Raw genomic sequence first — 24,283 nt, forward strand, 5'->3', positions numbered from 1 at the left:
TGAGTTTGAAAAGGATTTGGTCCCTGTACCTCAAAGAGTTTGCTGTATTTTAGGAGATAGAGTCATTTAAACAACTAAATTGAATACAAGTAAAAATAATTCCAAAATGAGGTATACAAGTCACACAGAAAAGGTTGGCCAGCAGTTGGGTGCTAGATTGATAAATAGCTTTAAACACTGAGAGAACAAGTGTAGGAACACATGCGCCACATTCTGAACAGGTTGGTGTGGCTAAAGTATGGGTGTTAAATAACTAAAGCTTTCTCAGGAATGAGCATTAGGGCAACTGTCTGGATAATCCAGGAAGACATTATAATTTTCTTGGGTTTCATATAATAACGTAGGGATTTCAACTAATGTTATAATTAGACACTTGCTGAAAAATAAGAAAGACGGGGCTAAGTAGTTATTAACATCATAGGAAAACAATTTGGGTTCTGCAGACGTCAATTCTCATATATCTCCACCCCCAAATTTTTCTGACTAGAGTCCAAACTAAAGATATCTGAAGAGGACCTAACCCCCAGGATGCGGCAGCGAAGCAACACACTCCCCAAGAGTTTCGGTTCCCAACTTGAGAAAGAAGATGAGAAGAAGCAAGAGGTGGTAGACAAAGCGATAAAGCCCAGCGTTGAAGCCACACTGGAATCTATCCAGAGGAAGCTCCAGGAGAAGCGGGCGGAAACCAGCCGACCTGAGGACATTAAGGTGTGGTGATTGGGTGAAGGCCCCAAGCTAACTGCTAACCCCAAACCATTCCAGTTAACATGGTAGAAACATAAGATGTGCCACATGGACTCCAGTGGGAAGAGTGATGGAGTAACACCTTTGAAAACTTCCCCCACCCTCATCTTCCACACTGTTAGATGTCTAGAGACACAGATCAAACAACTTCAGAGGGTTTGGACTGTAGCTACTTTGATTTTGGACTTAAAATTAAAAGCAGAAAGCTCTTGTACAGATTGCAGAGTGAACTTGTTTAGCTTAATCACAGTTTGGTGACTGTCTGAGGTAGAAGAATCATTGGGAGCATTTGAGGCAATTTGTTATTCAGCAAAACTTTGGGACCGTGTAACCTGTAACTGTAGCTATCGCTTGGGCCATTAAGTTAAGCCTCACATGTCTCACAGCCTGGCTTACCTCAGCACTCAACATTCCTTTGCCGCCTCGAGAAAGTGGATGGGGATTCTGCTGTGCTTTGCATAGAGTTAGCAGGAGCTGTTGTGTGAGGATTCTTTTTAATCTTTCTTTTTTGTTATTGAACTAAAAAAAAAACAAAAACAAGAAGTTGGAATGTTCACAAATGTTTCCCCTTTTCATTTCTCTCTCCTTGTGTTTACACAGGACATGACCAAGGACCAGATTGCGAATGAGAAGGTGGCACTGCAGAAAGCTCTATTATATTATGAAAGCATTCATGGACGGCCGGTATGGGAATGTACTGAATTTTCTTTCTGATTGGGGTAGATCATCTGGCTTTAGAAATGGGTCTTCTGTGTTCAGGATTTTGCAAATAAGATTCCTTGATGCTTAGCAGATTATTATGTTCTCGCCAAAACTAAGCTTTCTGAAGGTTAAACCTGTGATAAGAGTTTCACCACCTAGTAGAAACTGAATTTGAGTTCCAAACAAAAGTTAGCTTAGGCCTAAAATGTAGTCACTAGTGTCCTGCTTCAAGGGGAGAATGCTGGTGGGAGTATGAATTGGTGCATGGAGCCCGAGAGCAAGGAGACTCCCCTGTCCCTAGGTCTGCCTCCACAAGCGGACACTGGCTCCTGGCATTCTTCTCCCTAAAATAAATATGCTCAACCAGAATAACCTGCCGTGAAACTCAGGCTCTCTGCAGTGCATTTGCAACCAGTGTTTCTCCATGGAGAAGTTCCAGCTGCCACCCAGAACCAAAAGTGTGAGGAATCCAAAATATGGCTCTGCCTTTTCATAACAAGGAGCATTTGAGGCAACTTGTTATTCAGCAAGTGTTTATTGAATGTTTATTGTTAGTTTGGGGAAAAAAGGTAGCATGTTAGGCTTCTCTCTTCCCTAAGGAACTTATAATCAAATATCCATGTCAGTAACCTGTTCGGAATATTGTCAAGAACCCAATAGAACAAACTTTTAAGAGCAGGTATACAGAAGCATGAAGTTTATGTTCACAGAAGAGTTTTTTATATAGCAAAAAAAGAAAAACAACCAAACATGCATTTCTTTTCCAGTTTCAGCATAGCTATATAACGGAGATAGTCTTTTCATCTAAAATGGGCTATTTTAAATAAAGAAGCTTCTAGAATAATGCACTAGGTCTGTGAGGGCAGGGATTCTGGGTTTTGTGAACCTAATCCTCAGCAAGTAGCATAAGACCTAACCCAGCATATGCCTAATACACTATCTGTAGCATGCCTCTTCCATGGTATTTTGGTTCTGAATTTATCAGGGTTAAGTTTAAAGAAGAAGAAGCTAGGGCTGATGATGATTGATTTTGCTGGCCTGTCTCTGCTGTGGAAAAATACTGTTGCTTTGGGATATTGGTCGTGTTTCAGGCCAAGTTTTTTTTTTTCCAAACCAAGTTTTGTTTTGGATTTTTAAAGGCATTGAACCAAATGGTGAATGCACTGGAACTCACATATATTGTGAAACTTTGTCCTTCTGTACTGGAGTTTTCATAACTTGTATAGTTCAAGCTGAACTTCTAACAGTAGGCTCAGAGCCTTTAAGTATTTCCTCATGGACATGGCCACCAGATAGTCCGAGGGAAGGGGGTGGGACTTGTGTGGGTTTTCCTTATTTTCATTGTATGGATTCAAGTTGTGACATTGATAGACTCCTTCAAAGACTTCCTCGCCTGAGGCTCCAAGATCTCAGCTGTGTCTAGACTTAACCCAAAGCTGCCAGTTCAGGGAGTTACGGGCCATGGTATTTGCTGCTCTGAGTTGGGCATAGACTCTCATTCTGCCTGGGCTCTGGCAACGTGCAGGCGTGAGGATCAACTAGACTCAGAACCCAGCTCTGCTGAGACTAGCCCTGTCACTTTGGGCTGCTTAGGTAACTTCTCACGGCCTCCAGGCTTTGCCTGTATAAAACATGTCTGTTACAGGTTGTCTTGGATTCTAAGTGACATTACAGACACACAGATGTCTATCTGCACACTGTCTGACACTTGAGGAAGTTGGGCACAGTGTTTTTGCTGGGAGCAGAAGGAATTGCCGCATAAAGGATAGTTGTCACTTCTGTTACAATTACATGTTCTGCTCACTGTGGCCTATTTCTTAAGTGATTGAGTCAGGAGAAAGAATACACATTTTCAGCACTCTTATAATTAGGAATATGAAATTTTAGTTTTTGGCCCTATCTTTCTATTATCCCTTCTTCATCATTATTCTGGTGAAGGAAGAACACATTTTTGGGTCAGATTCTAGCATCTCATGGGTCAGGGAACAAATGCTCTGGGAAGTTTGAACGTCATTTACTCCTGGTCCCGGGTCAGGCTGTCTGCCTCTCTCTGGAACATGATGCTCCAGCCTCAGAAAAAGCAGAGTCCATTTGATATCTGGCCAGTCTGAAAATCAGAGTGAACATTTCATCCTCAGATTCATGGTGTTGCCATGGACCCTGGACTGTAAATAACATTTGGGTAACACTCTTCTTAAAAGAAAAATACACGTACTTCCAGCACTAAACTATCATTCCAAACCCCAGGTATTTTAGAAAAACAGGTGCTCGTAGTTCATGAATTTTTGCTGAGTCTGCAGATTCTGATTTAAAAGGACACTACCTTCAAATCACCGGCCTAAAAATTATCTGCCAATTCTGTACATTTTTAAAGAAGGCTGTTCGCTTTAATGAGGCAGTGTACCGACAGACTGACATTTATAAAAACAAACAAAAAAAATCCCATTGACACACTGGCACATATTCCCTACTAACTATTGTTAAAGTGTGTCCTTTTCAACATGTGAGGATCCCATCAGAAGACGGCGTCACGGGCCAGCACGGCAGATGGCTGCAGCGCCTGTGCTGCCTCCTCGTCGGCCACTGCTGGGCGGCAGCGCAGGGGAGGGGACTGGTTGCTTGCTCAGAGCTTCTGTGTTGAGTCTGTTCCTCGCTGGTATATTTTAATCTTATGTTTTAAAACCTTGGGGATTAACATGATACTAAACCTACCATGTTCAAATTTAAATGTGAATTCTAAAGCCATGTATACATACTCTCCTCTGGTTAGCTGCTGTTTTGGGTTATCTAATCTTTGCGCCGTCAGCCTACTATCCTTACCTGCTAATGAAGAGGAGAGACTTGCCGTCTTCCAAACCATGGGCCAAGAATGCAACAGTTATAAGAATCTATCTCATCTGTCTTCTCCTGTCAGGAGTTTTATGACTCAGAAGTACCCATCCACTCTTTCAAAGGCCTATTCTTAGTGAGTAGCAGAATCCCTGATGACTGATGGCTTGCAAATTGTCAGCCTCCAGACAATTTTCCCATGGTACACACAGCATCAGCCCGCCCTTTTGTGACAGCTGAGCCACGACCCTGCTTTGTTTATGTGACTATTGGTTAGCCTTTGGCTCTGCTCGGGGACCCAGCGCTGACCATTGCAGGTGGGAGAGACCTGTATTAACTTGTAGTATGAACAACCCTTTGGCTTCAGATATATATTTTGAAGATAATTCTGATATAATTTGAAGTAGTATTAATACACTCCACATCTCAAATGTAAAGATCTTTGATATTTTTGGTGTTCAGATACTTTCATCAAAGGCCATCGTTAACTTTGGTGGAGTCATGATGAGTTTCAACTCTCCTAGTTAAAAACTGAATTAGATCATTTGCAGATGATTAGTTCCTGTGGGTCATTAATTTAAAACGAGCAATTCACAGATCATTTAAACTTCAGTGTCTTGAGCCAAAGAGTTCAGCCAGTGACCCTCTTCATCTACTCCACCTAGAGATTTTGAGTTTTTGAACAAAACTTTAGAAAGGAGATTGGTTTCTGACAAATTTGCCATATCTGGCTGATTTTACCAGCTAAGTCTTCTATAAGCCAAAGATGTTTCTGCTAGCAACTAGTAATAGGGGGCTGGTCCCCAATGGGAAAATGCAGTCTCCTTCTCTTTTTTCTTTTATCTTTAATATGTCTTCTGGCCAGTAAACCATCTCTTGTTCATCTTGCATATTAGGTCACACCACATGTCACATGCTGGCAATTAAGATGTGCTTTAACCTTATCTGCAACACATGTAGTGGACACGTCTTATTTTGAAAAGGCAGTTCCAGGTGGTGCAGTCCAAAATTCTGTCACCTTACATGTGAAATGGTACTAGTCACTCCATTTCTGTTCTTCAGACTTATTTGTGAATGTTATTTTACTGTCCTTGAAGGATAGCATAAATTCAGAATAAAGCCCAGATTATATGTCTTGATGAATTCTCATGAAATAAACAAATTCAGGTAACCAGCACCCAGATCAAAAAACAAAGTGTTACCACCCATCTCCTGGAACATCCCTCGTGTCCCCTTCCCATCCAGAGCGAGACCTCCCTCCCCACCAAGGGAAGCCATTGTCTTGATTTCTAACACTGTAGATTGGATTTGCTTGTTTTTGAACGTTGTGTAAGTGCGATCTTACAAATATGTGTTCTTTGGCATCTGGTTTATTTTACTCAGCTTTATTTTTGTTAGAGTATATAGATGTTGCATATAGCAGTGGCTCATTCATTCACACTGCTGTGTGGTATTCAATTTTGGGAATATACTTTATCCATTCTCCATGTGGATGGTTTCCATTTTGGGGTTACAATAAATAGTGGTACTGTGAACATTCTTATATGTCTTATGGTGAGCCTCCATATTGGTTTGGTGTGTACTTAGAATGGAATTGGGTCGTATGTGCAGCTTCAGTACATGCTCCTCATAGCTTCCCAAGGGCTTCACACTCTGCAGCAGCAAGCATGCCGGTGTCCAGCGGTCGCTGGTGCCCGCCACTGTCTCTCCACTTCAGCCATTGCCATGCGTGTATAGCAGTAACACCTGTCATTTGATCTTCAGGGTTTTTTAATGTAAAATAATTGCCAAATTTTCTTCTAGTTTTGACAGTCATTTTTTAATGAAATAGTGGTTTTAAAACTCCTTTTGCTATGGTAGAAGCAGGAAAAATGCCATCTTCCACTTAACACTGTGATAACAGGAAGAGATAGAGATAATTGATTGTTATTATTTCTGATGGTAGAAGGTAAATCCATAAAATATTATTGCATACTGACAGGACCCTATACTAGCTTGTGAAGTTTATCCCAAGTTCATTTATTGTTGTTCACTTTGAGAAAGGCACATAAGAAAGGCAACAAAGGATAATTCACTTATGCATAATCCAGAGTTGCTTCAAAGCTGAAGGCCCAAAAGGCCGGAAAAAGAAATGGTCAGGGCCAATACTGCTCGCCCCTCCTTACCTCTGCAACTCTTGCCTTATTATGTGTACAATGGAAGAGCAGCAGTCTTGTAACAGATGCTCCATCTCATTCACCATTCGAGTAAGCAGGGGGAATGCATGCATACTTATGAATTGGGCACATTAATTGTATTTGAAATATTTGGTCACTTATTTTGCAGGAATTTATGGAATATTCTTTTTATGTCAGCTACTGAAATAGTTGCCAGGGACACCAAAGCATGAACTCCTGTTTTCAAGGGGCATATAGTCTAAACAGGAGACAGATATATCAACAAATAGTTTAACTAAAGAGTATAAAAATGTATCGTCCATTGGAACTTCTACTAGGACAGAATACCATAGAACTGGGTGGCTCATACACAACAGAAATTTGTTTCTCAGAGTTTTGGAGGCTGGGAAGTCCATGGTCAAAGTGCCAGCTGACTCGCTGTCTGTGAACAGATCCAGTATCTGGGCCCCTTCCAGTGCACAGACAGCTGTGGCCTTGCGGTCCTCGCATGGCAGAAGGGGCAAGGGACCAACAGGGGTATTATAAGAGCACTAACCCCATTCATGGGATCCTACCCTCATGACCTAATCACCTCTCAAAGGCCCCACCTCCCAAGACTATTACGTCAGGAATTAGGTTTCAACATAAGACTTTCAGGTGACACAAACATTCAGCCTATAGCAAGCATGTGTAAAATTGCAAGCTATGCAGTCAGTGACCCAAAGGAGAGAATGAGCAGATCTTCCACAATGGGAGATGCTGGGAAAAGGCTGAAGGGGGGGTGGCTCTTTATCGGGAATTTGCCAAACCAGAGCCATTCCAGGGCAGAGGGAACTAGACAAGGACATACGAGACAACCTCGTCTGTCTCTGGAGCTTGAGGTGTGATGGGGAGGAGGAGAAGCAGCAGATGGTGAGAACTTTAAATACCATGTCAAATGCTCTACCAGGGAGTTGGGCTTGATTCCTCCCCACTGCCCAAACACTCAGTCACTTAAACACATTTAGTGCTGTGCCGGTTTTAGGTATACAGAAATGAGTCAATCCTGTATATTATATCAGCAGGTGTTCCTTAAACACCTACTGTTTGCCAGAATCATGCCCTTAAAAACAAATCAATTCATGGAGGAGACAGCCATGTAAACATATTTATTTTACAAAACTGCATGGTAAGTATTATACTAGAAATGCATGCTTTCTTCTTCCCTGCACTTAGAAATAGTCGAGTATCTGGGAACTGTGAACCTGAAGGGGTTTTAGACAGGGAACTAGTAATGATCATAGTTTTGATGTAGGAAATTCAATACTGTTAGTAGAGTGATGTCCAGAGTGATCTACAGCTAAAGTAGATATTTCAAATGACTGAATAAAGTTAATCAGTTGTAATAAATTTTGTGAGAATAATGAGATTTCATTTGAATCATCTGTACTTTTTCTAGGCCCAAAGCATGCTGGGACAGCTGGTGGCCTGACCACCAGAAGCAGGCTTCTCAGCTCTCTTGTTCTTGCTTTTCAGGTAACCAAAAATGAACGGCAGGTTATGAAGCCGCTGTATGACAGGTACCGGCTGGTCAAACAGATCCTGTCCCGAGCTAACACCATACCCATCATTGTGAGTTCACCACCCCTCTGTTAATTACCTAGTTGAATGGTCCCTGGTTATTAATAGGGCCCTCGCCTGCTTTCTCATGAAAGAATAGGCTTTAATACTTCAATGTACCATTACTGCCTGTGGCCCATAAGCTTGAGGAATAAAGAATTTATCAGAGACTTCTGAGGCTACATTTGTCAAAAATTGAGCAAACCTGAAGCCAATAGTATTTTTTTTTCTTTTGGGAGTCATGATCTGGCCATATGCATCCACTTATCATGTGCCAGTCCGGCTCCCCCACCCTCTCCTCGGACACAGCACGGGGGGCAGGGCTGTACTTGCTCCAGGCCTCTCCACGCCCAGGAGTGCCTCTGTTATCAGCCTTCTCTCCCCATCCAGGAGGGGTAAGCCCCTCGGGATCATATCCAGGGGATAATCCACTAAGGAACTCCCAAAAGCAGGACTTATCTTTCTGGAGGATAGAGAAGTACAAGGTGGAAAGGCAGGGAGGCTGATGATGGTTGTGGAGATGCTCTCAGAAGCCACCATCCTCGGACTGAGCTGCTTTTGGCCTCTGAGTTTTTATCTTGTTAAGAGCAGGGAGCAGCAACTTTCTGGGGAAGCCTTTCGGGATGGCCAGCTTGCTCTCCACACACCCTCCCCGCCCCACGAATGCAGTGTGAATCCTGGTCCATCTCCTGGGACTTGGTTTCCTCTGTTTCAGTTGCCTCCCTCTCATCTCCAAGGACCTGAAGCCTTCCTCTGCTGGCTTTAGGCTTTTTAGTAAGCACACATAGACTTACTAAAGGCCATGTTGTTGTTGAAATGCATATTCGCTTTAGTGGTTGCTCTTCTAGTCCTGCTTTAAATCTCCGTGTTTATTTCTAGGCCTAAGCTATGGTCTTTAAATGTCTTTTCACAGTGTACTTGTTCATGTGAATGAGGGAGGGTCCAGAGACCTCGCAGGCGTGTTTGAAGAAAGCTCCTTTTCTAGAAATTGCCTGCAGAATAAATGAGTGACTAAGCAATACAAGGATGAAATCTAAGGAATTATTTTAATTCTTCAGTTAGGAACACTCAGTGTCCCTAAGCAGGGTGAGGACGAACAGGGAAGTCAGAAACTTTTGTATCACTTGATGAGCTGACGTTACTATAGTTCAAGCTCATTACTGTTCAGCCATTCTCACAGTGACCGTGATTGGGGTGGAAAGAAGGTGGGAAGGCAGGTGTTTCTCCTCAGATATTTTCCTGCGTGTTTGGTTAATGTACTTGCATGCTGTTCTTGCTTTCATGTGAGCTCCTTGGCTTGGGGCGGGGGAGGAGGGAGGCTCAGAAGTAAAGAAGCAACTTGAAAAGATCTTTTCCTGGGGACTTTTGGTGGCGAGGGTTAGCGCATATCACTAAAAGGCAGCAATAAATACTGATGGGGCAGAGAAGGCTAAGAGCTGGAGGGAAAGGGGAAGGGGCTCACAGTGTAACCTACTGTTAACACCTGTCGCAGGGTTCCCCCTCCAGCAAGCGGAGAAGCCCTTTGCTGCAGCCAATTATCGAGGGTGAAACTGCTTCCTTCTTCAAGGAGATAAAGGTGAAGACCTCCAGCCGCTCACCCCTTGCTAACCCCCTGCGCTTCCCTCTGTGTCTCCTGGGAACGGACAGGGTTGTCACTGGCCCGTCCATAGTGGCTTCTTGTAGCATTCCCTACAAACTGCACGTCACCCACTCGGACAATCCTTTTTTATTTACATTGTATGTTAGCTGATTTCCTTCATTTCATTTCATTCCCCCACTTCTAGTGATGTTTCTTTTGTTGTTATTTGTTTTCAGGGATGATTCTTTTCTTTTCACAATGTCTTTTTGGTTTGGGTTTTATTTTTCCCCTATTTGGAGAACCACTTTTTCTTTATTTCAGATTTTTATTAAATTAGCTCATTGCATAACTTTTTGAAAAATCTCATTTATTGAGTTTATAGAAAAACCAAAATTAACAAAGGCAGTATGAAAACACAGCAAAAATTACCATTTTATAGACAAATGTCATAGTGGCCTTTGACAGATTTGCTGGTTCAGTTTCACCCACTCTTCCGTCCTCTCCCCTTTCCCTGGCACACTCCGACCTCAAGGCTGACTGCACAGCCTCTGCCGGCCTGTGAATGTAGTGCCGTGAGCGGCAGTCACTAGGACACATGCTCAGATTTATTTCCCAGGTAACTGTGGGCTTCATACAGATAATCCTTGTTCTCAGTGGCCACTTTTGCTAGAATGGGAGGTACCATCTGTGCCCACGGGTCTGCGTGTCTCTGTAGGGACCTAATTGGCCTGGACTAGGATCAACTCCTTTCATGTTTTCGTTTCTGAACAGCTGATCAGACTGCATGACCTTACGCAGGGCTCTAGAGATGAAAAGTCAACATCAGTCTTTTTTTTAATCAGTGATTGTTTAAGTTGCAAAGGGGAATAAAGCCCAAAGCAGAAGTGAGTTTTAAGAGTAGTTTCCCTTGTCCTTTTTCTGTGAGAGTTCCAAGCCTGGGGTGGTCGGTCATTCACTTACTGTAGTTAGGAACAACTATTTCAGAACATGGGGCCTCGTTCCCACAAAGGCATGCCAGTGGAGAACAGTTCCATTTCTTGCCTATTGTCATTTTAACCGAGGTAAGGTACTAGAAGCTACACAGGTTTCTCTTTCATTTACTTTATTCCTTTTCTTACCTCTCAAGTGTCTTAAATGCTTTATACACCCAATTTTAAGGTATTAGGCAATGATTGTGCTCACTATTCGTATTATTCTAAGTAGAGTTTGTTTTTTGAAAATGCTCTCCATGTGAATGTAGGTGACTATACTGTATTGTATCTTAAAAATTAGAGCTGTTGTCCTATAATAAGACTTGATGAAAGAAGATGCGTGTTGTCTAGCTGGTAATTTCACACAAAAATCAAATCATTGTAACTGAAAAAATTTGGACAGTTGTGTGTATGAAAATTAACATATTTCTCTTAGAATCATGTGACAGAACTCTTACTAGGTAAAAATGTGGTTTTCAACGCATCCAAAATATGTCACTTAATAATTGACTCATGAAATGAATGGAAGACATACTAATGATGCTCTTTTTAAAAGAGGACATTCTTCCAAATGCCATCCTTCACCTTAGCTGATTTCTTTCACAAGTGTATTTTGGCCATTGCTCTTCTACTGGCCCACTTGGTGGTCAGAATTTCAGATAATTTTGCAGTGATTACATTGCTTTTGTAAATAGTGCTTTTAGTTCATTTTGTTCCAATTGGCTATACTTACTAGCATGTAGTTGGGTTGTACAAACTCTTGGCAATTTTGATACAATTTAGAATTTCATATGTGTGCAGATAAGAAGATTGTATGTATCTAAGTGTTTTTTTCTTTAACCATCCCTAGTTTAAATGTTTCTGGGAAGAAACCAGCCATTTATAAAATAAAGCCAGCTCAAGATCTGAGGGCCTAAATCTTCCTAAATTTCTAGGCCAGAAATCCTAGAGGTCATCTAGTCTTTTCTCGAGTCCAACATAAAAATTTCCTCTAAAACTTCACTGACAGAATAGAGACACTGTCCCTAAGAAAAGATTCCATCTTTTAGCTTGACAAGTTTACAGAAATAAAGTAAAATACAATATGATTATGTAACATGTAATTTTAGAATGGATAACAAGTTTGATAACTATATTATAATTAATGAACATAATTAAAATTACCTTCATAGTTATAATTTATGTATTACTTTCTACTCAGTTTTGCCCTCTGAAATGACACAGGATAAGCCCAGTGCCTCTCACATGAGATCACTTTGTATATTTGCAGTCCTCTGACCTGCCCACTCCCACCCACACTGTGAAAAATTTTTCTCCATGTTCTTCCTACTATTTTCCCTATGATGTGGGTTCCAGGCCATCCAGCAGTCTAGTGGCTCTGCTCTATATGTACACACCAATTTACCTATATCCTTATTAAAAACGGGTACCCAGAACTATTCAGTATTCTAGAGATGATTTAACCAGCAAGGCAGAGGATCCAGGACCCACCCTAACCTGGGTCAGATGAGTGAGGCCCTCCAGTTCTACAAGTCTGTGACACACGACTGTCAATGTGTCATGAGGGTGTTCGACCTCAGTACTGTACTCGTTTGGGGCCAGATACCTGCATTTTGCCACACATAGTGCACACTTTTTTGCCCAAAATTTTTAAGTAAAAATACTAATGCACATTATACATAGGTAGTACTAATTCTGTATCTATACAAATGTTTTTAATTCTTTTATTTATGCTTACGGGTTAAAAGTGTAACTCTAGAAAGCAATAATGGTATCCATGTGTTTAAAAATAAATGCTAAAAGTCCTTTATAATACAAAAAAAGTATCTAAATATAACTAAATTAAAAAATTAAGACAAAAGATTTTTTTCCTGAAACTTTGGGCCAAAAAAACATGGGTGCACATTATACATGGTAAAATACAGTAACTCTTTGTTGAGGGGCTGGCCTCCACTCACTAGACGCTGATAGCGCACTACCACCCCCTCTTCCCAGCCGTGCCCACCAAAAACACCTCCAGACATTTCCACAGGTCCCCTGAGGGGCCAGATGGCCCCAGCTGAGGGGCACTGACTGTGGCCCTGCCTCACTGCTGACGTACGCAATCCCAGGCTTCCTTTCCCAGGGGTTGCTTATTGTCCACATGCCCAGCTTTTCTTTCCCTGCCCTAATTATAGGACCTTGACTTTTTCCAGTCAGTTACTTTTCCTACTTCTATTCCAGCCGTATCAAATAGAGTAAATCTAGATTTTGTGTTTCAGCATACCAGGTATCCTCATGCACTTTGTATTCCCTCCACATTTTGTAAATATGGCTTTTGTGTCTGTATCTAAGTGACTGAAATAATGAGTAAGGCAGGGTCAAGTAAGGAGGCTGCTATAGGCTTTTCTCAAGAATCACGCCACCAGCACACCATCATTCTACACAGATCTTCACAGCCAGGCTCCTTCAGTAGATCAGCTCACCTCATTCTTTACTGACAGCCAGATATTCTACCAGTCCTGTTCAACAAGAGAAAATGGTTGGCTCTCATGATGGGTTTTTAAGGACCCAGTGCAAATCACTGTTTCTTTATCAATTGCTTATACTGCCTATGGATTAATTTATTTTAGAATCTACCCAATATTCATAGCAATGTGATGGTCTTAAAATTTGAAGATCTATTTTTCCATTTTGTTTTTTCCTATGATTTTCACAGCTCACTGAAAATAGGGGTTTTTGCCTTCATCTCAAAAAACCTTGAGTTATCACTATGTGCAAAACATTCTCATTTTTTTAGTTCTCTCAGGACCATGGGATATAATCAATAAGGCCTACACACCTGAATTCCTTTCGTATGTGTCTTGAGCTTTAAAACTCTTAGTAGTAGTTTGTATTTCTCTTTTAAAAATACATTTCTAAGACTGTTTAACAGACATTCATCAAGTACCTGCTATATGTGGGCATTGACTAAGCTTTGGGGACAGCGGTATACTGACAGGTCCAAATTTCTGCCTCTGTGGAGTTTACGGTAGGTCAGGTGGTTCATCCTGGTCTTCCTCATCCAGGGAAGAGAAGGGGGGAGCAGCAGGTTGAGGTGCACTGCCTGTGTGCCAACTGTACCTTATTGGGCACTCAGCAAACATTATCTCAATTAAATCTTATGAAAAGTACATATATGGGTGGCCCTGGCCAGTATAGCTCAGTTGGTTAAAACATCATCCTGTAAACTGAAGGGTCTCAGGTTCAATTCCCAGTCAGGACACATGCCTGATTTTCACATTCAGTCCCTGGTTGGGGTGCTTATGAGAGGCAGCTGGTCATTGTTTCTCTCCCTCTCTCCATCCCGTCCCCTTTCTAAGCATGTTCTCAGGTTAGGATAAAAATTTAAAAAATAAAAACTATATAGATGGGGATTGTTACTTCCTCTTCCACAAAAGAAATTTTAAATTACTAATTTAAAAATCACTTTTACTCTGTTAATTTAAAAATGTTTTTAATAATTTAAAGTTTAACAAATTAATAGTGAGGCATTTACTTCCATGGGCCAAGCAAAGAGATTAAAGATCTGAAGTTACGCCAGAGAGAATCTGAAAAAGCTACCTAGTTTTTGCCAATGTTGCCATCATAACAGTACTTTCATCATAGTTATCTAACAGTCCATTTGTTTTGGTTTGTTTTTTTCTGTTTATTTGCTTATTCGCATTATTTCTCTTTAGAGTCATTATTATAAGCATGCCAAACTCTCAGGTAAGAAAACCCACCACAGGCAGAATGCATGGTGTGCTTTGACCACCAGGGGTAACTGCTCCTGCCTCCTGAGGTGGATTTGTTGTGTTGGCGCTGAAACCACTTGGTTTAACTAGAACGATTGATGTTGTACTTCCTGATGTTCATGTAGCTGTACTCCTAAATAATTTTTTCATTTTTCAAGGTATTAGGATATTCTCTCCTAGTCTGACTGTACATTTTGGCAGTAAATTACTTCTTTTAAAATCTTTCTTTCATTATGCTGTATACCTGAAACTAATACAAAATAATACTGAGTATAAAGTGTAATTTTTAATTTTAAAAAAATCTTTAATCTTTCTTTCAGACTCTGATATTATTTCTTCCATCCTTACATAGCTTTAAAATTGGCACTAAGAAATACTAATTTGACTTTATTGTTTTTCTAATTGCATTATCAAGACAGAGAATGTGACATTTCTCTTAGAATCTCAGATCCAAAAAAATACAGTCATGGCTCTTATGGGAAGATAAATGTTTTGATCTTCTCAAAAGTTTCCTTAGATTTTGTGTGTCAGACAACCACAGAACATTTTATAATCTCAATTCTTAAATAGAAAGGCTATATGATTTGATTTCTGAGAATGTTCTTGCTTAATAAAAAATATTTTCTGAGATATGCAAGTCAGGGACTCCTGAAAACACTGATTGCCAGCAGTGAACTTTGTTCTGCATTGTCACAGAGCTGGGAATTTTGAGATGCTTTTGCTTCATTTGACTGAGGGTATTAATTATGGTGGTTGTTTCTTCCTACCCTCAGCCTTAAATGTTAATTGTGATGTACACCAATTTTTGATAGTTTTTTCCTTATATAGTGGTTGTATATAGTTTGTGTTATTTACTGTGTACATATATAGGTGTTTTATAATATATCTATATTATAGATATAAGTATTATAATTATTGCTAAGTATTGCTAAATGTAAACATAGAAGAAACTATATGGTATCTGGATAATTAAAAGATTGTTCAGTGATACTTGTAATGAAAGAATACCAGCAAAGGTAACCAGATTTCGGCTGGGGTTGCTGTGTATCTCCAGGAAGAAGAGGAGGGTTCAGAAGATGATAGCAACACAAAGCCAGACTTCGCAGTCACTCTGAAAACCGATTTCAGCGCCCGTTGCTTTCTCAACCAATTTGAAGATGATGCTGATGGTTTTATTTCCCCGATGGATGATAAAATACCATCAAAATGCAGTCAGGACACCGGGCTTTCAAATCTGCATGCTGCTTCAATGTATGTGGTTTTGGTGGTGGTGGTAAAATAGTTAGGTCAAAATAACTTTCCTAAACATTATTTTAGCCTTTGTACTTAAATTGGCTGATAAAACACAAGTGACTTGCCTGGGATGCATCTGTGTGGATAAACAGTAATTTTTTTTTTGGCTCAGTTTTTTTTATATGCTTCATCCTGTGTTACTCGAGGGAGCAGCTAAGACCTTACTTAAACAGTCCGGCAGTCTCTATAAACGGCATTGTGTGGTTCTCTACTCCATGGCTCACCATTTAACACTCACTGAGCACAGGTGTCATCTCTTTCTTTCAAATCAAAATATGAGAAAAGCACCACGGGATTTCACAAGCCCAAAGTATTCAGGAGAGCAGGAGCCTTGCTGGGGCCCTCAAAGCCATAGCTGTTGTCAGTGTTCCAGGGGACAGAAAACACCCATTTCTGCTGACCCTCAGTTCCCGCAACAGTTTTTGCATTTACATCTTTCCCCCTATCAAGTTGCACATGCATTACTTTTAGAACAACTTAGATTTAACTCAATTTTATTGACTTTCCCCTCCTCCTCTTAGACCAGAACTCTTGGAACACCTTCAGGAAATGAGAGAAGAAAAGAAAAGGATTCGAAAGAAACTTCGTGATTTTGAAGACAATTTCTTCAGGCAAAATGGAAGGTAGTGCATGTGTTTGCCTTCCCCCTCTGCACACACCCCCTTTTTCTTTTCTCTCAGGTCTGCGTGATGCCTCCCAGGTGGGACCTGCTCTGCATCCTCCCTGCAGCCAAGTCCTGGTGTTTGTGCCCAGGGTCCCTTTGAGGTTGGCTGTGACCTGTTGGGGTTTGTGTGGTCCTTCAGGACAAAATGCTTCTTGGGTAGTGTCCAAGGCTGATGCAGACCGAGCTAACATTTATAAAACTAACCTGTCACATCAGATTCTAATTTAAAATGATCAGCTTGAAGCTGAGTTTCCAGCCAACAGCACTGATTTGCTTTTGTATTTTGTCTTAAGAAACTAGAAGAAATAAGGAAGGACTCTAAATCTTGATGGTTTTAAATCACATTTTAATCAGCTTAACAATAACCTGCAATATTCAGACCAACTTTAAAGCACATTTTAAAAGTGAAGATGATAGTTGAGTGAGAATGAAAGATACACAAGAAGCAGTAAATCCAGCTGATTAATAGAGTGCTTTTCTCTAGTGAGTTTTTAGGCACAATGGAGTCCTTATGTAACATTATGCTAAGAAACAGTCTTCCCTGTTCGCAAGTGACTACACACACAACTTCTGGCTCAAGCCACAGCAGGAGACCAGGGCAGAGCAGGGAACAATTAGAATCTCTTACTTTGGAGTTAAGTTTTATCATTTTCAATTGATTTTATTTTAATCCAGATTATCCAGCAGTGTAAGCAGTTTCTCAGTATGTCCCCTTTCCTACTTCTCAAAAGTGTTAGGAAATAAAAGGACTATAAAAATTAACTTTGACATTTAGAATATGTTGTATTCCAGTTTATTTCAATTAACATATACATTTATTTTTAGGATCTCTGATTTGGATTTGTCCTGTAATGACTTTCTCAAGATTTATAAATTTCAGACTTAAATATTTGCTTTTCTTTCTTCATATGTTGTAAGAGATTTAGAAAATATAGGTAGGCAGATAAAAGAAATCATACCCAAAATCATACTAATACCCAAAAACAAACCAGGACTAATATTTTGATTCCAATCTTCTTTCTAGGCATATTTTTGGTTCATCTGTTTATCTTTTTTTTTTTCATATAATTATAGTCACATTGTGTACAAGTATCTTATACATGAGGAACTATACAGAACTCTATAAACTTCACACGTGTTCAGAGAGTATAATTGATGGGAACTTACCATCACCGTAGAAGTTCAGAACCGTGAGAGGCTTCAGATGTCATAGCGTCTGCCTCATCCTCCGTATCTGAGGAGGGTGAAGCCCTCAGAGGGCGCGGCTGGAGCTCCGCCACCCGCCCCTCACTGCCCTGTGCGAGGAAGCCTCCTAGAATCATCTCCTTGAACAAGGCAGGGCAGGAATAAATATGTTAATTTTTTTAGTTTATTTAACAAAATAAATAAGGCCATGCTCTTCCCTTTCCCATATTTGTTCTTTAATAAAAAGGAAGTCTTATGTCTGAACGTTTACCTGTGCGTTTCAAAGTGAAACAAGCAGCGGGACGGCGCCGCCTGATGGCAGGTAGCGGCTTTGCGGTGGGACTGCCTTCCGACCGCTTTCAGCCTGTGTGGAGTGTGGGTGATGGACCCGCACTGACGTCATCCTCAAGGTTATATAACATCGTGGAGACACACAGATCCACTTGGCACAGTGTTTGACTTGACAATAAGCTCTCCATTAATACTTATGCATATAAAAATGCATATAAAATTACTCAGTAAACTGTAAAGGCTTACTAGTATTATATGATTCAATTGTGGAATTCCAAGACTAATTTTATAATAGTTACAAGTATTAAGTGTTTTTAAAAAAAAAAAACTGTAAATTATGGTGTACTAGTTGCTAATTAGAAATTTAATGGTTCATTAGACAAAATATATAAAAGTGAGAAAGCATTAAGTGTAAATAAAGGATTTCAGTGTATGGAGATTCTTAATGTGAATTCATACACACCAGCAGCAGAGAGAAGGGATTTCTACATTTCTTAGTATTTCATATCATTCTACAAGATGCTAGACTAACTATAAAAACTCAGTCGCACAGTGCCTTTGCGGGGAAGCGTCCTCCACTTCCTGTGTGAACCCAGCACAGTCTTGACACCAAGTGACACTTGGCCATGCTGCTTCTGCGGGTTGATGAGCTGCAGAGTCCCCACATGCCGATAACTCACCTGCTGAGACAGCCAATGATCCTCAGTCCCCTTTCCCTTTGTTTCCATTAGAAATGTCCAGAAGGAAGACCGCACTCCTATGGCTGGAGAGTACAACGAATATAAGCACATAAAGGCAAAACTGAGGCTCTTGGAGGTGCTCATCAGCAAGAGAGATGCTGATTCCAAGTCCATGTGAGGGGCAGCCCCAGCTCGAGTGAAGGGGGATGGTGACACACGGTGAATGTGCCCCCCGGTAAATAGCAGCAGCTCTGTGGGAAGTGGAAGGCAGCCTTAGAGCTGGGCCTGCGAAGGATGGAGCCCTTCTGCGGACAGGCCTTTGGAATTGGCTCCAGACTGAAGAAGGCAGCTTGTCCTGACTTAGGAATTTTGTAAAGGAAAGTCAAGATTCCTGTGCTCGTGTGCATGTGCAGACACTGCCGTGGAAGCTGTACTCACACCACCAGTGATGAGGCACTACATTGGGACACACTCATCTACAGAGAATATGCACTGTTCTTCCATGGGTAACGGAGAAGCAGGAGACCATTCTCACTCTAACTGGGATGAAACCCAGCTCAGGATGTCCTGGAGCAAACTTGCTGCGCAGGTCACTGTTCCCTGGACCCTGTAAAGTGGGAATGCACTTTGGAGCCCTGTTTGCTGCCTTGCCCATTCCTGTGACCTTTCCACAGAGCTGCGCCTTCCCCGAGTCCTGTGAATTGTGTCTCGTCCGCTCTCAAGTAGATGGAAACTGTGTCTGCCTGGAATGGCAGTGCAGACATCTATTTGACAGTGTGTTTCTTTAAGACTTCCTCCACTGACAAAGAACTGTGACCGCTGTAGGACTGGATTGCCTGCAGAGGAAGGCGGGGGGGCAGTGGGCTATCACAGGAGCTCTACTAATGCTGATTTTTAAATCAGGTGACAGGGTGAACAGCCTAGAGAATTCATTCCCGAACATCGACTGCACTTTATCAGTCGATGAAGAGTGCAACATCAGACACGAAGCGAGGCCAGCATGCTATGGCAGCCTATGTGGAGCTTGGTTTCAATTTCACACTAGCCAAACATAAATGCCCTTGCTTAATTCTTAGCTGAAATATAGGGAGAAGGGAGAGGGGAGAGAAAGAGAGAACCTGTGTTCTCAGCCATCTGAGGACTTACCAGAGTTTAATTTTTTTTTAAGTAAACCTGCACTAAAATCCCCTCACTGAGGGGTGAACGTAGCCCTTGGAGCTCAACCCAAGGCACAATCTAAATCACACTATTTTCAAGGTCATGTATGAAGAGAACAAACACTAGTGTGTAGCCATTTATGATCACAATTTTTCCAGAGGCCACATCACAAAGCTGTCTATATTAGACATTTTGGAGGGACCAGGGAACTTAAGACCCTAAATCATTCATCTCTTCAGTGTGCTGACTCACTTGGTGATTTGTGATTTGTCATTAGTTTTTAACTTTTTATGTCTGCCCCGGGGAAAGTGGGCTCGGCCTGCCTGTCCACCTTCGCACACAGACACCGTTGCCAGGAGAAGGCGTTTCGGTGGCTCGCCTGCTGAAGACCATGTTGCAGGTGATCAGGGTGCCCACCTCCATTGTGTGTGTGTGTGTGTGTGTGTGTGTGTGTGTGTTAAAAAGAAGAGAAAGAAAACATAAAATTCTGCTGGCCAGTTGTCAATTTCAAAAAATGGGTTCTTGAGAAACTAGTCAGATTGTATTTATAGCAGCGTTTCTGTTGCTAAGTGAGGAGCCGCTCTGTCAGTTGAAAATTAAGTCGGGAGTGGGTGAGAAAGGACGCCTTCAGGTTTGCTCCTGGAAGTGTTTATGTAGACACAGGAGCACATGTTGCAAGTGCCCTGGTTTAAGCTACACACTTAAAGATGGTACCTAATCCTACAAATTTAAATGTATATGAAAATATAGTTTGGTATTCTCTGCTCTACTGTTTACATTGCAGATGGCTATAATTTCAAGGAGTTATAAGTAAAATGCACTTTAGGACATTTTCTATTTTTGAAATCTGAACATGAATCATTCATATGACCAAAAATTGTATTTTTTAAAAGAAATGTCTAGTCTGTTCTTTGTAATTATTCTTAAATAAGCTGTACTATAAATCATTACCAGTTAACTTTGAAAGGCACATCTGTTTAAGAGTATTGCTTTGAAAATGCTAACATGCTATAGAATTTAAAAAGAGGAAAAGCTATATAAATGAGAAGCTTCTAAATGTTTTTGAAATCTGCTGTTTCTGCCAAAGGTAAATTAAGTAAAAGATTTATTCAGAAAACCCCATTCAAATTTATATGGTTGAATAAAAGAAAACACCAAGTTATAGTAAAAAGAAATTGTGTATGGAATGTTGTGTTTCCTTTGGAATTTCTAATAATCTATATACTTCATAGAGCAGCGCCCAGACCCAGGCGGAGGGAGGCCCTGTTCACACTACCAGGCCCTGTCTGAAGACCTGTTCCTTGGCTCTGGCTGCCAGAAGTGCTGAGGCAAGTGTGTTGCCACAGCAACCATTTGTGCAGCCCAGGGTCTGAAGGCCCTGGAGGCAGCGTCTTAATTGGCTTCCCACAGAATACTCTGGACTTGTGTGGTTTTCTCCCTTTGCTCTCTTGGGAATGTGTCTGTGTTTATTACCACATGCCAACAAAATAAATGTCAAGGGTTATTTAATAACAATAAGTAAAGGGAAAGCATGAATAAACTTGATTGTGTGGTTGTAAGAATTAGAGATAGAAGAGGCTTATAATTTTTACAGGAATTTGCTTTTACTGTGCTTAGTCTGGAATAAACATTGAAATAGATGTTTATATGAAGTATGATATCATTACTGCATTGCATCTTTGAATCATTTAGTTCAGATCTCACTTTTCAGTCATGAATGCACAAGGTTTAGCGTGAAGGGCCTGCTTAGACGTTTTCGAGACAGCCGAAGTTTGTCTTGAGCTGTGAGAAGCTCAGCCCAGTCTGTGATCTCCAGTTCAGAGAAAATTTCCATGAAAGGCCAAATCAAATTAGATTTCTCTCCTTGGGTCACCAGTCTGCAGCCAGGATTAGCATTGCCAAGGCTGGGAGCAGCGGGGTCTCTGTCTGGAACATCCGTGTGATTTTTGCTTTGTTTCATTCTGATGCAACATGGCACGGCGGTAGGTGGCACAGGAGCCTGTTGCAGCGTGTGTTTGCACCCAGCTCTGGCACTCCTAGCCCAGGACACATGCAGCAGGGCTGTGCTTGTGTCCGAAACGTGGCACTGAGGTGTCTGGAGGCCAGCAGTCTCAGAGCCCCTGAGGTCTGAGCGTTTGCTCCTGTGGCTGAACTTGGAATTCCTTCTAAGGCAAATATTTACACTTATTGTGAGAATCAAGGGCTGGTCATGGTGCCAATTAATTTGGTTCTTTCTGGGGCTGACTGGTTCTCAGTAGACAGAATTGGGCCCAGGATCTAGAACTAATCACAGACTTACAAGGAAAATAAAATTTTAACATTTGTTGATTAGGTTTTTTTAGTGCTTCTAATCTGATAATGAAGATGCCGTTTCTCTAAGGGTAACACCTTTCACTTTAATAATTGAATACCATAAACTGTGAGCTGCTGATGGTAGTCTAAATTCTACTTTGCTTCCAAGAGGGTTCTCCCTGACACACTGCTTCTGGACTTCTGCCCTGTAGGGGGCAGAGGCGGCTTCCACGCCAAGATGGGCATGGCCTTCGTGTCCGTGTCCGTGTCCTTAGTATCCACGCTGGTAAATCAACAAGGAGGGATGGAACTGCACTACAGTGCTGGAGCCGTGTTTCCTCGGAAGCCCATGGGTTTCGGAAAAACCAGAATGTGCTTTCCTTTCTTGTTACTCCCTTCTTCCCCCTCCCCTCACTTGACCCTCTAAGTGTACTGAAGAGCGTATTTTGTCCAAAGACAGGGCGGCTGACGTGGCCAACTCCCAACAAGAGTGCCGCATGTGTTGCTACCACGTCATCAATCACTTTCTGATGGGAGACTGTGCTCCTGTGGGCATCCGAGTTCTTCCACCGTGACCCCTCATAATAGGTGTGTGTAGACAGGCTGAGATTGTGTACTGATTTGCACAGACGTGTATGTAAAATGAACTGTGTACATCCACAACTCATATTGCTATGAAGCCACAGTTATGTCTCTAGAGAATCTCATTTTGCCTGGAGTCCAGCCAATCCTGGTCATGTGTGTGCCTCGAGAAATCATTTTGGCAGATATAATTCTCCATCTGAAAGCACCTCCCCAGTCACAAAAATCTCCAAGAGTGGATACAATTTTAGTAAATGAAATGGGGCCAGAACAATGTTTACATGGCATATAAGCAGAAAGCATTTGAAATTTGAAGTGTCCTTTTTAAAAATATAAACTGAATGAAAAATGTTATGTGCATTTTTGTACATGACTGCATTTTGTATAACCTTAAATAAAATATCTTGAACTGTGAAAGTTCTGAAACTTCTGACAGCATCAGGAACTTGTGACTGAACTGCCTGCCGCTGGGGTCTGGCCTTCCCCTTCGGTGAGAGTCAGGCAGCTCCCTTAGCTCCTCAGAAGCCTCACGAGGATTCAGTTTTTGTTGTCTGTCTCCTGGGAGCTCACCGAAAGATGAGGCAGCGTGGGTACTAGCTAGACACGTGATGGTCATAGGTAGGAAAATGGGCTTGTGCTGTCTGCTCAGCTGCCTTTATTAAAGGAACTCAGAAGGGGCTGATGAGGCGCAGTAAGAAAAATAACAAAGTGTAAATTCGTTTCCACAGTCTGTTTTGCCCTCAGGCATAAATACATTAGCCATTTACTACTATGAAGCTAATACGGTCACCAGGAAACTGTGACTCCAGAGAAAAGGCACATTTCACCCTTTGCGTCACCTGTCACAGGCGGGGCTCTCCCTCAGGAAAGCCTTGAGCAGCCTCCAGAGCCCCCACCCCGCCTTCCGAGGGAAAGGCGACACCTCCGTGGCACTTGGGTCTGCGGGTGTTCTTCAGCCTGCGTGCATCGTAGATGCTGTGCATGCCAAAAGTAAATGTGAAAAATATATTCAACTTGAAGTTGTTTTTTTTTTTAATGAAGGCTGAGAGTAAGGACCTTGTCCTGACCCCAGGATTCAAGCTGATATCTGGCATCAGAGTACAAAGGCTTATTACCACTAATGATGGTACAATTTAATGCCGTTCTGCCAAGACTGAATAATTTCACTTTTGAAACACTGGGTCCAAAGTAGTGAAAGGCGGGTGGCAGTTAGCGATCCTCATTCCATAAATCACACACATTTGGTGGTGCCACCTGAGGGCCCGACAGTGCTGCTCACCCAAGTCCCCCAGGGTCTGCGGCCTGTGATGGCCCAGTGGCCCCCAAAGTCCCCAGCAAAGGTCTTGCTCCTAGTCCTGTAATAGTTCGCCACACTGCGGGCCACCTGCGCAGGAGCTTCAGCATGGAGGCCTACGCATGGCGGGGCTGGAGGCTGAAGGGGAGAGACAGTTCCTTTCAATACTTTTAAGGGCCTCATCGTTACCTCTTCTAGAAATGGATTCCGAATCTTGTAAAAACAAAATACATCAGAGTTGTCCCTAAGCTGGGGAAGCTTATCAAGCCCATATATACACCATAGAATTTCATATTCAGTAAGAGCCAGAAGTCAAAATTCCAAAATGCATTTTTAGAGTCCTGGCTGGCAGGCGGGGAAGGGGGGTTTGGCAGGAACTGGGGTTGTTGACAGTTTGGTTCTCACTTTTCCTTCACAGCAACAGGGCCTGTGCCACAGGGTGGCTCTGTGCGGGGCAGCACCTGCCTAGGCGGAAGGTGCCCAGAGGGAAGCTCGCGTGGGCTGAGTCT

The 24,283-nt window shown here is 41.8% G+C and overlaps 1 protein-coding gene across 13 annotated transcripts in view; it reads left to right on the forward strand.

The window, feature by feature from the left end:
* FAM13A (family with sequence similarity 13 member A) overlaps positions 1 to 21,242 on the forward strand; it is a 275,554-nt gene extending 254,312 nt beyond the window's left edge. For 12 of the 13 annotated variants that reach the window (XM_036026552.1, XM_028505893.2, XM_028505892.2 and 9 more), the window contains 7 exons: positions 488 to 708; positions 1,345 to 1,428; positions 7,947 to 8,042; positions 9,523 to 9,606; positions 15,390 to 15,586; positions 16,150 to 16,251; positions 18,500 to 21,242. In XM_036026552.1, the coding sequence (XP_035882445.1) occupies positions 488 to 708; positions 1,345 to 1,428; positions 7,947 to 8,042; positions 9,523 to 9,606; positions 15,390 to 15,586; positions 16,150 to 16,251; positions 18,500 to 18,626 (911 nt within the window). In that variant the 3' untranslated portion in view covers positions 18,627 to 21,242. The remainder of the gene's footprint in view (positions 1 to 487; positions 709 to 1,344; positions 1,429 to 7,946; positions 8,043 to 9,522; positions 9,607 to 15,389; positions 15,587 to 16,149; positions 16,252 to 18,499) is intronic. The other variant, XM_036026543.1, reaches the window with a different exon arrangement.
* The last annotated feature ends 3,041 nt before the right edge of the window (positions 21,243 to 24,283 follow it).

This window comes from Phyllostomus discolor, chromosome 1 (genome assembly GCF_004126475.2).
Source record: "Phyllostomus discolor isolate MPI-MPIP mPhyDis1 chromosome 1, mPhyDis1.pri.v3, whole genome shotgun sequence".
In the NCBI taxonomy this organism is placed as follows: Eukaryota; Metazoa; Chordata; class Mammalia; order Chiroptera; family Phyllostomidae; genus Phyllostomus; species Phyllostomus discolor.